This window comes from Acanthamoeba castellanii, assembly GCF_000313135.1.
Source record: "Acanthamoeba castellanii str. Neff unplaced genomic scaffold scf7180000084711, whole genome shotgun sequence".
Lineage (NCBI taxonomy): Eukaryota > Discosea > Longamoebia > Acanthamoebidae > Acanthamoeba > Acanthamoeba castellanii.
In genome coordinates, this window is record NW_004457391.1 from 91,237 (window position 1) to 104,530 (window position 13,294).

At 65.7% G+C, this 13,294-nt stretch overlaps 2 protein-coding genes and 1 pseudogene across 2 annotated transcripts; 1 reads left to right on the plus strand and 2 right to left on the minus strand.

The window, feature by feature from the left end:
* Positions 1–780: 780 nt before the first annotated feature.
* On the minus strand, positions 781–1,715 carry ACA1_377670 (carbohydrate binding domain cbm49 protein; the record flags this gene model as incomplete). The annotated part of the gene is made up of 2 exons (XM_004337618.1): positions 781–1,562; positions 1,655–1,715. 2 exons carry the CDS (start codon positions 1,713–1,715, stop codon positions 781–783), a joined length of 843 nt encoding a protein of 280 aa, XP_004337666.1.
* Positions 1,716–2,161: 446 nt separating this feature from the next.
* ACA1_377680 lies at positions 2,162–11,794 on the minus strand (annotated as a pseudogene).
* A 318-nt stretch (positions 11,795–12,112) lies between these two features.
* On the plus strand, positions 12,113–13,047 carry ACA1_377690 (isochorismatase family superfamily protein; the record flags this gene model as incomplete). Its single annotated transcript, XM_004337619.1, has 5 exons — positions 12,113–12,181; positions 12,254–12,409; positions 12,472–12,563; positions 12,651–12,787; positions 12,863–13,047. 5 exons carry the CDS (start codon positions 12,113–12,115, stop codon positions 13,045–13,047), a joined length of 639 nt encoding a protein of 212 aa, XP_004337667.1.
* Positions 13,048–13,294: the final 247 nt, after the last annotated feature.

The following is a 13,294-nucleotide window of genomic DNA, read 5'->3' on the forward strand; positions in this document are numbered from 1 at the left end:
AAGTCATGTAGGTGTGTTGGGCGCTCATGGATGAAAACAAAAAGACAGCTGATAAAGCACCTCTGTACTTTGTGGGCGACTTCGGAGAAAAAGAGCGAAACGGTGGCACATTCCGATCATTCTTCCCGTCCGAGACCTTGGCTGCCCCCCTTTGTAAAACGCCTACTAAACCAGACAATAAGGGGGCAAAACCACATGAATGTGTGGCACATTCCGATGTCATGACCAATCAGGTGAAGTGCTGTTTGCACCTACGACTGCCGAACTCCTGTGGTACCTCACCTTTCTTTTCTTGCTTGCCAAGGCGCCAACTCAACGAACACCTCGGCGTGAGGTCGCGCCCGCACAAACCATCTGTTGTGGAATCCGAGGAATGTGCTGTGCGCTACGGGCTGACAGATTGGAATGTCTGCGGGTCACTCACAGACGAGGGGGGCGGCTCTGTGCTGGAAATCCGAGTGGAAGAAGGGCGATGAGTCATCGTAGCTTGTCTGATGAACTGGTAAAGGGCGCTATCTTGCAACAAGATTGGGAAGCCGCGGGCTCCCTCTTCTGGTTTGATGCTGGTAAAGGGAAAGATAAAGGGCAAAGAATTGCATTGGTTGAAGGGAAAAACAAAGAACAACAAATTGAAGCGGACGGTGAGCCATCATGAAGAAGATGATGGTATGCTCGCTTGAGGCAGAGATCGGCCCTTAGAGGAGGTGGCGGGTGGCTTCGTTGGCGCGTGCGGTTGGAGTACTCGTGGCCATCACCACCATCACAATGGGCGCGTTTTCATCAGCAGCGGAAGTTGACGGCGCCGATGGACGACCCGTCGGACGTGGAGTTGAGCGGCGTCTGCAGCACGTAGCCCAGGCCCGACTGCGACCCGCCCGGCGCCGGCAGCAGGAAGCTCTCGATGTTGAATGTGTTGGTGGCGTCGACCCGCTCCAGGTTCCAGAACTGGGCGATGGCCTGGTCGGCGGCGATGGCGATGGTGAGCGAGGCCTGGGTCAAGCGGCTGGCGCCATTGTTGTTGAGCGTGATGTCATAGATCTGGAACCGATTGGAGTTGTCGCTCCACGACCCGCCGGCGCCTGAGCGTGCCACCTGCGACGCCAGGAGCGAGCACCCGCCCGACGGGCTGGGCCTCGGGCTCGAGCTGGGACTCGCGCCAGCGCTGGGGCTGGGCGCAGCAGAGGCCGAGGCCGAGGGCGAAGGCACCGACGAGGCAGAGGCCGAGGGCGAAGGCGAGGGCACGGTGACGTTGCCGCACTGGACGCTCACCAGCGACACGGGCGCCGCCGTGCTGTTGTTGTTGACGATGAACCCGAACACGTGGCTCTGGCCCGCCGGAATGCCGCCCACCTGCAGGCGCCAATCGGGCAGGCGGTAGAGGCTGTCGTTGACCAGCACCACCTCCCAGATCTGGTTGATGGAGCCCTGGATGGAGAGGAGCACGTTGGTGACGGCCTGCTGGCCCGTGTTGCGGATCTCGACGGTCCACAGGGAGCGCGGGAACTGCTCAGAGTCGACCCACGAGGCCTGGCGCGTCTGGTTGAGCGATGCCGTGCAACTCTCTGTCGTGCGTTCGGTTGAGTGTATGAATTGTGTTGAGTTTAGTGTACTGTGTGCATCCAGGATAGCAGTTGGAGATGTGGTGAATGTGTACGAGCAGAGGCACAGGAGAAGATAAGGGCGGCAAGAACGGTCAAGCAGAAGAGAAGCTTCATGGTTGAGGGTTGTAGAGGTTGTTGGTAGCGCAAGGTGTGTTGGTTGGTTGAGTGAAGAATGGAGTGAGCGAGTGGTGAACAATTTATAGGTGGTCGACGGGTACAGGTGAGGTGGCCCAGTCGAGAGAAAGTGCACTGGTTGCACCCCTGGCCCTCTACCACCAACAGAACAATGGGATCTTGCGACCCCCGCAACAGTTAAGCCCATAGACACAGACCACCATGTGGAGTGCAACCGGAGCTATAAGTGAACAGTTCTGCACCGCGGTAATGGCTCACCCTTGGTCTCAAGGCGCTGGTGTCGCCCCGCACACCACTTGAAGCAGATCACCGCACCACTGAGTTTGAAGCCGTGAATTTCGTTGGTCGAACAAAAAGTGCTGAAACACAATTGGCCGAACACGTAAGCCACCGACCAATGGGAGCCAATGGCACGTGTTAGACCCTTAGCGGTCAGGGAGGCTGGCGCTGTCGGCCAGACGCAGGAGCGCGCGGTTAACGCACTCGACCAGCGGCGGCTCGAACTGCATGTTGTGGCCCTGGCCGGGCAGCCACTCGAGCGCGAACGATCGGCTCGTGACGCCCATCCACGACGCCACGTGGCGCCGCTTGACTACCGGGTCGAGTTCGCCCAGCAGCGCCGTGATGGGCACCTCGAGCGGGTCGGCCTCGGTCAGGCCGCACTCCATGCCGGCCATGCTCACGTCGGCCACCAGCGCCGCGTAGAGCGTGGCGTTGCCCGCGAAGCGCTCCCACTCCTCCTCGCTCCAGCCGATGGCCAGCGACAGGGCCTTGAGCCCTTCGTACATGGTCGGCCGCCGCGTGTAGGTGGTCAGCACCTCCAGGTCACTCGGCCCCGGGCACGCGCTGGCCAGTATGGCCACCGGAAGCGTCACCACCGGCGCCACGTCAGCATCGGTCACCATCGCCACGTCATCACGGCGGCGCAGCGCATTGCGCATCTCTTCGGTGAAGCGCAGGGCGTAGTAGGCGCCAATGCATTGGCCGAACAGGGCGTAGGGCTTGTCGGCCAGGAACGGCGAGACCTCGGCCATGAAGGCCGCGGCGGCGGCGGGGAGCGACGGGCACGGGTCCTCGGTCGCACGCGTCGTGTGGCGCGGCAGGTGGAGCGCCCAAACCTCGACGCGCGTCGTGTCGATGATGGAGAGCCACGACTTGAAGTTGGCCGGGTCGCCGCCGGCGTCGCCGAAGCACACCACGCGTAGGGTCGCCGTCTTGACATTTCCTCCGATGAAGTCGAGCCACTTGGACGAGAATGCGGTGTTGGGCGTCGCTGATGATGTCAGCAAAGCGTCGACTGTCGGCAGCCGTGATGACGTCGACGTCGACACAGCGGCGGTCGTGGTCGGCTGGGTGGTGGCGGCGGTCTTGTGGTAGGCGGCGAGGATGGAGGCCTTGGTGGGCGACCGGAAGGTCTTGAGCGGGAGCCACAGGCCCACGTCGCGGGCCAGCGCGCCGCGCAGCTCCATGCCGCTCATGGAGTCGAAGCCCAACTCGGCCAGTAGCAGATCGTCAGCGATGGCCGTGTCGTGTCCAAGGGCCAGCACTTCGCACACAAGCCCATGCAGCCGGGCCTCGATGGTCAGTGCAGCGGGCTCCACGGCGGGCGCTGGCGCCGGGGAGGCGTGGGCGTGGTCCGAAGTGAAGCGCTTCCACAGGGACACGCTGGCTGGCCGGCCGGCGGATTGCTGTCGACTCCACGCAACGTCGGCGATGGCCACGGTCGAGTGGTGGGCGGAGGTGTCGAGCAGTTCAAAGGCGTCGAGGGCGTCGGCGGCTTCCATGGGCAGCACGCGCACCCCGCCCGAGTTGACGACGGACGCCGATCGCTTCGACTCCTTCTTCGTCGAGGCCATGCCGATGTCGCGCCACAGACCCCAACACACTGCCCGCACCGGCAGGCCCGCGCGCCTACAGTGGGCCGCCATGCACTCCACCATCGAATTGGCCGCCGCGTAGTTGGCCTAATACACCACGACACGACACTCGTAAGCTCAGAGGTCGGAGGGGTGGTCCAGCGTGTACGGTGGGTGCGCACCTGGCCAGCGGTGCCGACGACGTTGGTGATGCTGGAGCAGAGGGCGAACGAGCGGAGCGCGAGGTTGTGCCGCTGGCAGCCGCGAAGCAGGTTGAACGCCCCCACGGCCTTGGGACCCATCACGGCCGCGAAGGACTCCCAGGCAAGGTCCACCAGCAGGCCGTCGCGCAGCAGGCCCGCGCAGTGGTGCACCTCGAGCTGCGTCGTCGTGCCTGGCGCTGACATCGCCTCGACCATGGCCGCGAACAACGCGTCGACTTCTGCCGACAGGCTCACGTCCGCCCGACAGAACCACAGGTCAGGCCCGCCCGGCAGCCGCAGCTGGGCCAGGCCGGCGGAGTGTTGGACCGGCGCCGGGAGGGACTCGGCGGGCCGCGGCTCTATCAGCTCGGCCGCCCAGGCCGCGGGGTCTGCGGGCGGGTGGCGACCGACCAGGAACAGGGCCGAGCGGTCGTGGTCCGCGGCCCCTGAGGCGGCGAGCATCCGCCGACAGATCTCCCTGCCCACCCCGCCGAAGGCGCCCGTGATCACCACCGCCCGGTTCTCACCCGAGCTTGCGGCGCTGGTCCTCCGAAAAGCGGTAGATGAGCAAGCTTGCGGTCGTGTCGTGATTGTCGTGTGTGTCGTGTGTACCTGGGCTGAGCGGCCGCGGGAAAAGACGGGACGCGTGTCAATCGCGGGGCGTATAGTTGGCCGTCACGGATCGTCAAGCGGTCCTCTGCGCCGACTATCGAGTTCTTCTGTGCGCCTTGAAGAATGCGCGCCAATGTCTGCGCGCTTCCGCTCGAGCCCGACTGGTCCAAGTCCAAGTCCACCACGGTGATGTTGACGTCGGGCAGCTCGGTGGCCGCCACCGATGCCAGTCCCTGGAGGCTCGCCTGGGCCGACGCCGCGGCCATAGGCGACAGGTCCAGCGGACCGCTCACGGCCGCAGCCGAGGCCGCAACCGCGTCGCGGGTCAGGAACACGATCGAGGTCTCCGGGTGCAGACTCTCCGTGGCCAGGGCCTGGAGCAGCAGCAGGGCCGACCCGCTTGCCCGGGCTGAGGCGGCGATGAGGTCCACGTCGGCCTCAGGCCCGACGCCGATGTCGAGAGCCCAGCCAAACAGCACGCGCACGGGCGTGGCCTGGGCGGGTGAACCGCTAAAGTGTCGGAATATCGCTGCGAGCGCGGCCGAGTAGTCCTCGCTTGCGTCGGGGCGTAGATCGATCTCCAGCGACAGCGACTCACTGGCCAACGGCCGCACCGCAAACTCTGCGGCCTGCCGGAGCTGCACGCAGTGTGTGGTGCGCGACCGCTGCAACTCGTCGAGGACCGACCGACAGGTGCCCTGCGAGTCTACAAAGGCCAGCAGGATATATCCGGGTTCTGGTTCGATCGAAGTGAGGGGCTCGACATCGATGCCTGGGCCGAGAGGCAGCTCCTCCCAGACGATGTCGTACACGAGCCGGCCGGCCGCAGACTCGGGCCGCACCTCCTTCGAGGTGTACTTGTCGATCGTGAGCAGCACCTGCCCGTCGTCGGCAAACACCGTTACCTGGACTGTGTTGAGTGTGGCGTCGTAGTCCTCGGAAGCCGCGGGGAGGACACGTTGGTGCAGACACCACAGCGACTGGCCGGGCTTGACGGTGAACGGACGCTGCAGGCGGAACCCCTCGAACTCGATTGGGAGGAACGTCCTCCTGGGCTCGTCGTCCAGGAAGAAGCCGCCGGCCGTGTGCAAGCACGCGTCGACGACCCACGCCGGCGGCACGGCCGAGGTGCTGGGCGCCATCGGGTCCTCGGGCACTTGAATGCGAGAGAGAAGAGCCGACGGAAGCTCGCTTTCGTTTTCGCTTTCGCTTTCGCTTTTGGCAGCGGCCCACAGCGCTCGGACGCAGCGGAAGAGCGGGCCGTAGTGCAGGCCGCCGGCGTGAAGGTTGTCGTACAGGAGCCCAACGTCGATGCTGCGCTGGCACCGCGCTTTCGCGTCGGCGAGCGTCGGCGCCAGAGAGCGCTGCTGCTGCGCGACATCGGCACCAACCACCAGCTGCCCGGCGGCGCATTTGACCGGCGCGTCGCCGGGCCGCAAGACGAGATAGAGATCGAACGCTCCGGCCTTGTCCGCGTCGTAGGCAAGCTGCAGCCGCAGACTTGGGGTCGTCGACACACCGTCGGTGGCCGGCGTCGGCGGTATTTCCACGCGCGACAGGATCGAGAGCCGCGCCACCCCGGCCAACGACGCTTGAGAGTCGCCCGCATTGCCGGCGAGCGATGTTGAGGATGAGAGGAGACCGAGCATGGCGGCCGCCGGAAGCACCGCCCGGCCGTCGAACTCGTGCTGGCGCAGCGGCACCAGCTCGGCGTCGTTGGTAGAGTCCCACGCCCAGTCGACGTATTTCATGTTGGGCCTGTCGAGGGGCGACCACCAGCTCCGAGCCGCAGCTACGGGAGTCGACGTCTCTGGCGCTGGCCTAGTCCCGCGACTACCGGCCACGAGCGCGGGTCCGGCCCAGCAGTGGGTCGGGAGGAAGGCGTAGGTCGGGGCGGCGATCATGCGCAGGTCGGGGCTCGCGCGCCTGAGGTCGGCGTAGACGGCGGCCCAGTCGACATCGACACCGGCCGCGTAGAGCTGGGCCAGGGCATCGAACATTGACGTGCGGCTGTCCCTGCCCTTGACCAGCGACGCCACGGTCTTGGTGGCGGTTGCGGTCGTGGCGGCGGTAGCCGCGGAGGTGGTGAGCGTGGGCAGGGCGCGCCGTATCTGCGATGTGAGTATCGATGACGGGCCGATCTCGAGCAGCGCCGTGATGGGCTCACCGGACTGTGACCGCTCTGCGAGCAGGCTGGCCACGACTGGCCAGAGCAGCACGGCTTCGATGGCGTGTTGGCGCCAATGCGGCATGGACCGCGCGGCCCGGCGCGACAGTGCAGTGGTGGTCGTCGTGCTGATGACTTCGGGCGCGCCGCTGTCGTTGTCGTCGCCCGTGGACGGCGCGAAGATCTGGCAGGCCTCGGCCTCGGCGGCCCAGCAGTCTACGGCGCCCGAGAGCAGGGGCGAGTGGAAGGCCGAGTGGACGTTGTCCAGGGCTCGCGCCTTGACGTCCGCGGCTTCGGCCAGCGCCAGCAGGTTCGTCACCGACCGCTGGTCGCCCGAGACCACCACGCTCGTGGGGCCGTTGACCGCAGCCAAGACCAGCACGCGCCCGGTGTCGTCGTTGTCGGTGTCGGTGCGTTTGGTTCGAGCGATGAGGGCCTCGACCTGCTCGCGCGGAGCAAAGACCGCGGCCATGGCCCCGCCACCGGGGCAGCGCTGCATCCACCACCCGCGCGAGGCCACCAGCGCCAGGCCCTCGCGCAGGCTGAGCAGGCCGGCGAGGACCGCGGCCACGATCTCGCCGAGGCTGTGGCCGGTCAGCGCGGCCGGTTCGACGCCCCAGGCCTGCCACTGCCGCGCCAGCGCGTACTCAAAGGTCAGCAGCGCTGGCTGGGAGTTGGCCGTACGGTCCAGCGCGGCCTCGGCTTCGTCGGTGCTGTCGTCGGTGGTTGGGTAGATCAGCCGTACGAGCGATGCCGCCACGGTCGGTAGATCGTCGCTGTCGGTCGCCGCCGCGCGCCGCGGGAGCAGCGTGTAGTTCACCTCGCGCCACGCCGCATCGCATTCGTCGAGGGCCTGGCGGAAGACCTGGCACGACTCGTAAAGCTCACGCCCCATGCCGACGTACTGCGAGCCCTGGCCCGCAAGCACGAAGCACACGCGAGGCTGAGCGGCGGCGCGGTGCCTGGACACGGGGGGCACAGCAGGGTTGCGCCCGGCCTCGGCAGACGCGATCCAGGCGCGTAGGGCCGTGGTCAGCTCGTCGATGTCCCGGCCCACGACGGCCGCCCGAATGCCGGCGGCGCCGAAATGAGTCCTGCCCAGGGCGGCCGTGAGACACAGCTCGGCGGCCGAGCGGCGCAGGGCGTCGGCGTCGCTGCCATTGTCGCGCTCGATGGCGCCCTCGCAGTGCCGGAGCAGTCGCTGCGCGAGGCCGAGGAGCGATTCGGCGTTGGTGGCCGAGAAGGGCAGCACGAAGGGACCTGTCCACGGGGCCGAGGCGGTGGCGGCCGTGGCCGTGGCCGACCGAGGAGGGGAGGCCAGGATGACGTGGGCGTTGGTGCCGGCGAAGCCGAACGACGAGACGCCGGCGAAGAGCTGAGCCTCGGTGGAGTCGGGCCGCCATGGCACGGGCGCGGTGGGATTGTAGAGACTGGCCTCGGCCGGGCGAAGGTCGATCAGCGGGTTGAGCTTCGCGAGGTGGATGTGCGGCGGTATTACCCCGTGGTGCATTGCCAGTAGGACCTTGATCACACCGGCCATGCCGCTGTTGCGTTGCACGGTACCACCGACTCGTCAGCAACATAGTAAAGAATGTAAGAATGTAGGAATGCACCTGCTGGGCTCAGCGTGGCCGATGTTGGTCTTGACCGAAGCGACAGCGAGCGGAGTGAGCTGCCCGCCATTGGCCCGTTGCTGGGCGTGCCAGCGCGGCTTGCCGTAGACGTCGACCAGGGCCGCCATCTCGATCGGGTCGCCCACTGGCGTGCCGGTGCCGTGCGCCTCGATCAGCGACACCCGCGCGGGATCGAGGTGGCCGGCGTCGGCCAGCGCGGCCGCTAGCACCTCGCGCTGGGCCAGCGTGCTGGGCGCGGTGATGCCGTTCGAGGTGCCGCCGTTGTGGTTGACCGCCGAACCGCAGAGCAGGCCCCACACGGGCCGCGCGCTAGCCTCCGCGTCGCGCAGCCGCTCGAGCACGATCGCGCCGTAGCCCTCGGAGCGACAGTAGCCGTCGGCGTCAGCGTCGAACGTGGCGCAGCGGCCGTTGGGGCTGATCATGCGCGCCTTGGACAGGAACACGCTCGACGTCGGTGTGAGCACGGCGTGCGCGGCGCACACGATGGCCTTGACGCACTGGCCAGAGCGTATGGCCCGCGCCGCGGCGTCGATGGCGACGAGGCTCGACGAGCAGGCCGTGTCGACAGTCATCGACGGCCCGCGCAGCTTGAAGAAGTGCGACAGCCGACCGGCCACGACGCTCGACGACCCGCCGGTGCCGTACTGGAGGTCGGGCGGGCCGACGGCCAGCAGGGTCTCCTGGAAGGGGCTGTCCATGAGGGCCACGAACACGCCGGTGCGCGACCCGGCCAGGCTCCGCGGGGGAATGCCGGCCGACTCGAGCGCCTCCCACACGAGCTCGAGCGCCACGCGCTGGCGCGGGTCCATCATCTTGGCCTCGTGCGCCGAGATGCCGAAGAAGCGGTGGTCGAACCGCTCCGTGGCCTCGACGAAGCCGCCCCGGCGCGTGTGCATCTTGCCCGGGGCGTCGCTGTCGGGGTCGTAGAGCTGGTCGATGTCCCACCGCGAGCGGGGCACCTCGGTGATGCCGTCGACGCCGCCCTTCAGCAGCGCCCAGTAGCTCTCCAGGTCGTCGGCGCCGCCGGGGAATCGGCAGCTCATGCCTGTGATGGCCACGGGCTCGATATCTGTCGACGACTCGCTGCCGCGCGGGTCAGCGCTCGGCTGCTCGAGGGTGGTGGCTCCAGTGCGTGACGTCAGCACAAACGTGGCGAGTTGGTCCAGGGTGATGTGGGTGTAGAGCGTGGCGGCCGTGACTTCGACCCCGAATCGCTCGGTGACCTGTCCGGCCAGGCGCGCCGCGAGGAGCGAGGTGAGGCCCAGCGAGGCAAATGGCTGGTCGTCCACCCCGCCGGCACCGGCCTCCAGTGTGGCGCTGCTCAGAGAGGCGATGGGTACGGCCAGCACCTGGGCCAGGCACTCGCGCAAGGCGTCTAGCGTCTTAGTCCGCCTGGCCCCGAGCTGCGAAGCTGTGCGCTCGGCGTCGGGCCTCGTCGCCGGCGTAGGAGAGGATCTGCCCAGAATCAGGGCGGTCCGGGCCTTCAGCTCGTCGGCGAACCGCTTCTCGGCGAGTACGCGATAGACGAGCTTCTTCCTCGACACCGGAAGCGGTTCGTCGTGCCGCCCGAGCACAATGACTGCGGCCCGATGGACGCGGCAGGCCGCGTTCCAGCCCTCGTTGACCTTGGCCACCGCGCGCCACAGGGCTCCCTCGAGCCACGCCTCGACAGTCGACTGGGCCGCCGCCGCAGCGAAGGCCTGGTCGACAGCCGCGTAGTCGGGCTCGATCACGGCGAAGGCGATCGGCATTCCGCGGCCGATGAGGCACACGTTGCGCACCAGGGGCAGCTCCGTAGGCGCAGCTCCGGCGACCGCGTGGAGTCGCAGCCGCTGCTCGAAGGCGATCGGATTCATCTTCTCGCCGGTCGACAGACTCAGCAGGTCGTCCACCCGGCACACATACTCGACGCACCGCCCCTGGGTACCCGGCAGCACCCGAAACACATCGCCCGTGCGGAACTTACGCACCGCCGCCGCGGTCGGTGCAGCATCAACCGGCGGTGCCCAGTAGAAGGCCTTCGCGTTGGCCGCGGCATTCTTGAGATAGCCGGGCGTGACTGACGGCGAGCGACGATCACCAGCTCGCCGCCGCCGTTGCCGCCCTCGATCAGGCCCGGGTCGACCGGCAGCCATTCGTAGGCGATCGACGGGTGCATGCGCAGGGTGCGGAACGAGGTGTCGGACGGGTGGCCCGTGAATAGGCTTCCGCTGCACTCGGTCATACCCTCGCTCTGGAACAGCCGCACCCCGCAGGTCTCGAAGAACAGCGCCAGGTCGTCGGCGATCGGCGCGCCGCCGGTCAGCAGCGCCTTGAGCGACCGGAGCGCCTCCAGCGTCTCTTCTCCTTCTTCTTCTGCTCCTTTCGCTGAGCTGGCCTCGATCCGCTTCCGCCACTCGGCCAGCATCCACGGCACTGTGCTCAGCAGCGTTGGTCGATGCACTTGTATGCCTCTGCCGTGTAATCAGAGAAGTCAGGGGAAATAGGACCGTCGCGCGAGGTTGATAATTGGTACCTGATGAGTGCGCGGGGCAGGTCGGCGCTGAGCGGACAGAAGGCGTAGCTGCCGCCGCAGTAGAGCGCAGAGTTGAGGAAGTCGAGCAGGAGGCCCATGATGTGGAACATGGGCAGCCAGCCCAGCACGCGGTCGCGGTCGTCGATGTGGCCGCTCCACAGGTGATTGCGGCTCACGCAGCTGTAGAGCAGGTTGGTGTGGGTCAACGGCACGGCCTTGACCGAGGTGCCCGTGGTCGAGGCCGACGTCGACAGCACGCAGCACACCTCGTCTTCCTCGCCCTCGCGCTGCTCGTACGCGAATGTAGTCGACCCCTCCTCCTCGGCCGCGACCGCGCGGGTGAGTCGACCGTCGGTCACGGCGACCAGCTTGAGCTGCGGGCAGCGCTGGCTGATGGTCGATGCCAGCGTCTCCATCTGCTCGGTGAGCGCCGTGCGCATTTTCTGTTCTTCCTCTGCAGTTTCGTTGTGGCCGCTGTTGTGGTCCAGGCCTGCAGGCCCGCCGTGGAAGAGGACCAGGGGCTCGGCCAGGTTGATGAGGTCGGCGATGATGTCCAGCGTGGCGCTCGTGGGCAGAAGCAGGACCGGCCGCCGAATGTACCAGGCCGCCATGCACAGCTCCAACAGCGGCGGCCCATTGGCGCACAGCACGGCGATGGGCCGCCGCATGCTCCTGCCGCTGTCGTCCACCGCCACCATGTCCCGCACACTCCCTTCCTCCGTCCTGTTTGCATTATATGTTGGCTTGATATTTATATCTAGAAATCTCGATCCAATAAAATAATTTATTTTGACTAAAAAGGAATATAACATATGTTATTATTAAATACATATAAATGGAGGCGTACGCAAGAACACGGGCGAGGCGAGGGGCGAGCCGGTGGGTGCCGGCACGGAACGAGGCGTAGGTGGCCACCACCCGGCCATCACGCAGCAGAAGCGGCCGGTCGCCCCCTTCGTTGTTGGCCTGCTCCTCGAGCACCGCCGGCAGCGTCCGTGCCGTGCCCACGGACAGCCGTATCGCCCGTCCACCATCCACCAAGTCTTGTTGTTGTTCCTCCACCCCGTTCATGGTGGCCGTGTGTGCGTTATGTGCAAAGGGGGAGTGAAGAGGGAAGTAGTCAAAGTAAGAGTGAGGTGCAGTGGCCACCGCAGCTCTATTTCTTGGCCCGTAAGGTGCTCGGCTTCTGGTCTATCTAGAACTTCGAGGGCGGCTTCGAGTTCGTCCCGTTGGGCTCAGTCTTGCGCTGTCGCCGTTGGGTGTAGTCTAAACAATTCTCCTGTTCGTTCCCGCAGTGGTGCGCAATCCTCCTGTTTGAGCTCTTCCTTCCGACCGCGCCATCGACTACACCGCTTCCGCGCCACACCGCCCAACGTGCAAACCTCACTCATGACGTCAAAGCGTGGCCTGCTGGTGGTGGACATACAAAACGACTTCTGCGACCCCAAGGGCGCTCTGGTACCACGTTTTTTGCTGCCCCCCCCCCGCACCTGCCAAGTGCGCTAACTTGAGGGCACTTGCACTGGACAGCCGGTGCCCGGTGGCGAGGAGGTCGTACCGCTGGTGGTTGCTCTGCGGGAGAGTGGCTACTTCGATCTGGTGGTCTACTCGCAGGACTGGCACCCGCGCGACCATGTCTCCTTCTCTTCCGTTCACCCCGACGTGCCCATACTCACCACCATCGAGGTACATTGCCTCCCTCACTCAAATGTCTGAGGCCTCACCTCAACCACTACACCTGCACGCAGATGCCCCAGTGGACTCAGCTGGTGGTGCCCGATCACTGCGTGCAAGACACTTGGGGCGCACAGTTCCACCCCGGCCTCGGCCTGAAGGAAGGGTGCGCTACCGCGGCCACTCCTCCCAGTCCCCTTGCCCCGTGCAAGTCTTACTCACGATCGGTACGGTGTGTTGGGTGGTGGTGTAGAGGCGATGATTTGGTGGTACGCAAAGGCTTTCCGGCCGAGACGGAGGCCTACTCTTGCTTTCACGACATTCTTAGGAACCCGACGGGCCTCCATGACCTCCTTCAACGACACAAGATCACGGAGCTCTTCATCTGCGGTACCTTTGCAAAGCATTGATGTGACACGCTTCCCCGATGGCTGAACATGAGTGCGTCGTGTGATCACACTTCAGGCGTGGCCACGGACGTGGCTGTGCTGAATACCGTGCTGGATGCAGTCCAGCTGTTCCCGCCTCACTCGGTCTACATCATCGAAGACGCGCTACGGGGCTTCGTGCCCAGCCTCACCGAACAGGCCATCAACACAATGAAGCAGAGCGGAGCGCAGTTCGTCCGCGTGGCTGCCTTGAAGAAATAGAAAAAGAAATCATTTTCCCAGAGAGCCAGCCCCACGATTGTTCATTGATCAAGCAAGCCAACAGAGACAAATGCCAAAGAAGGGGAAGAAGAAATCGACCCCATCTAGCGGAGCGAGGGGCGGTGCCGAATCAACGGCTGCATCCGGGCTGCACAATGGGTCAGCGCCCCCATCAGCGATCCCTCCATTGATTAAAATCGACAGCGCAAATCTAGCCCAAGCGGGCCTCCAGCCGCAGGCGGATGTA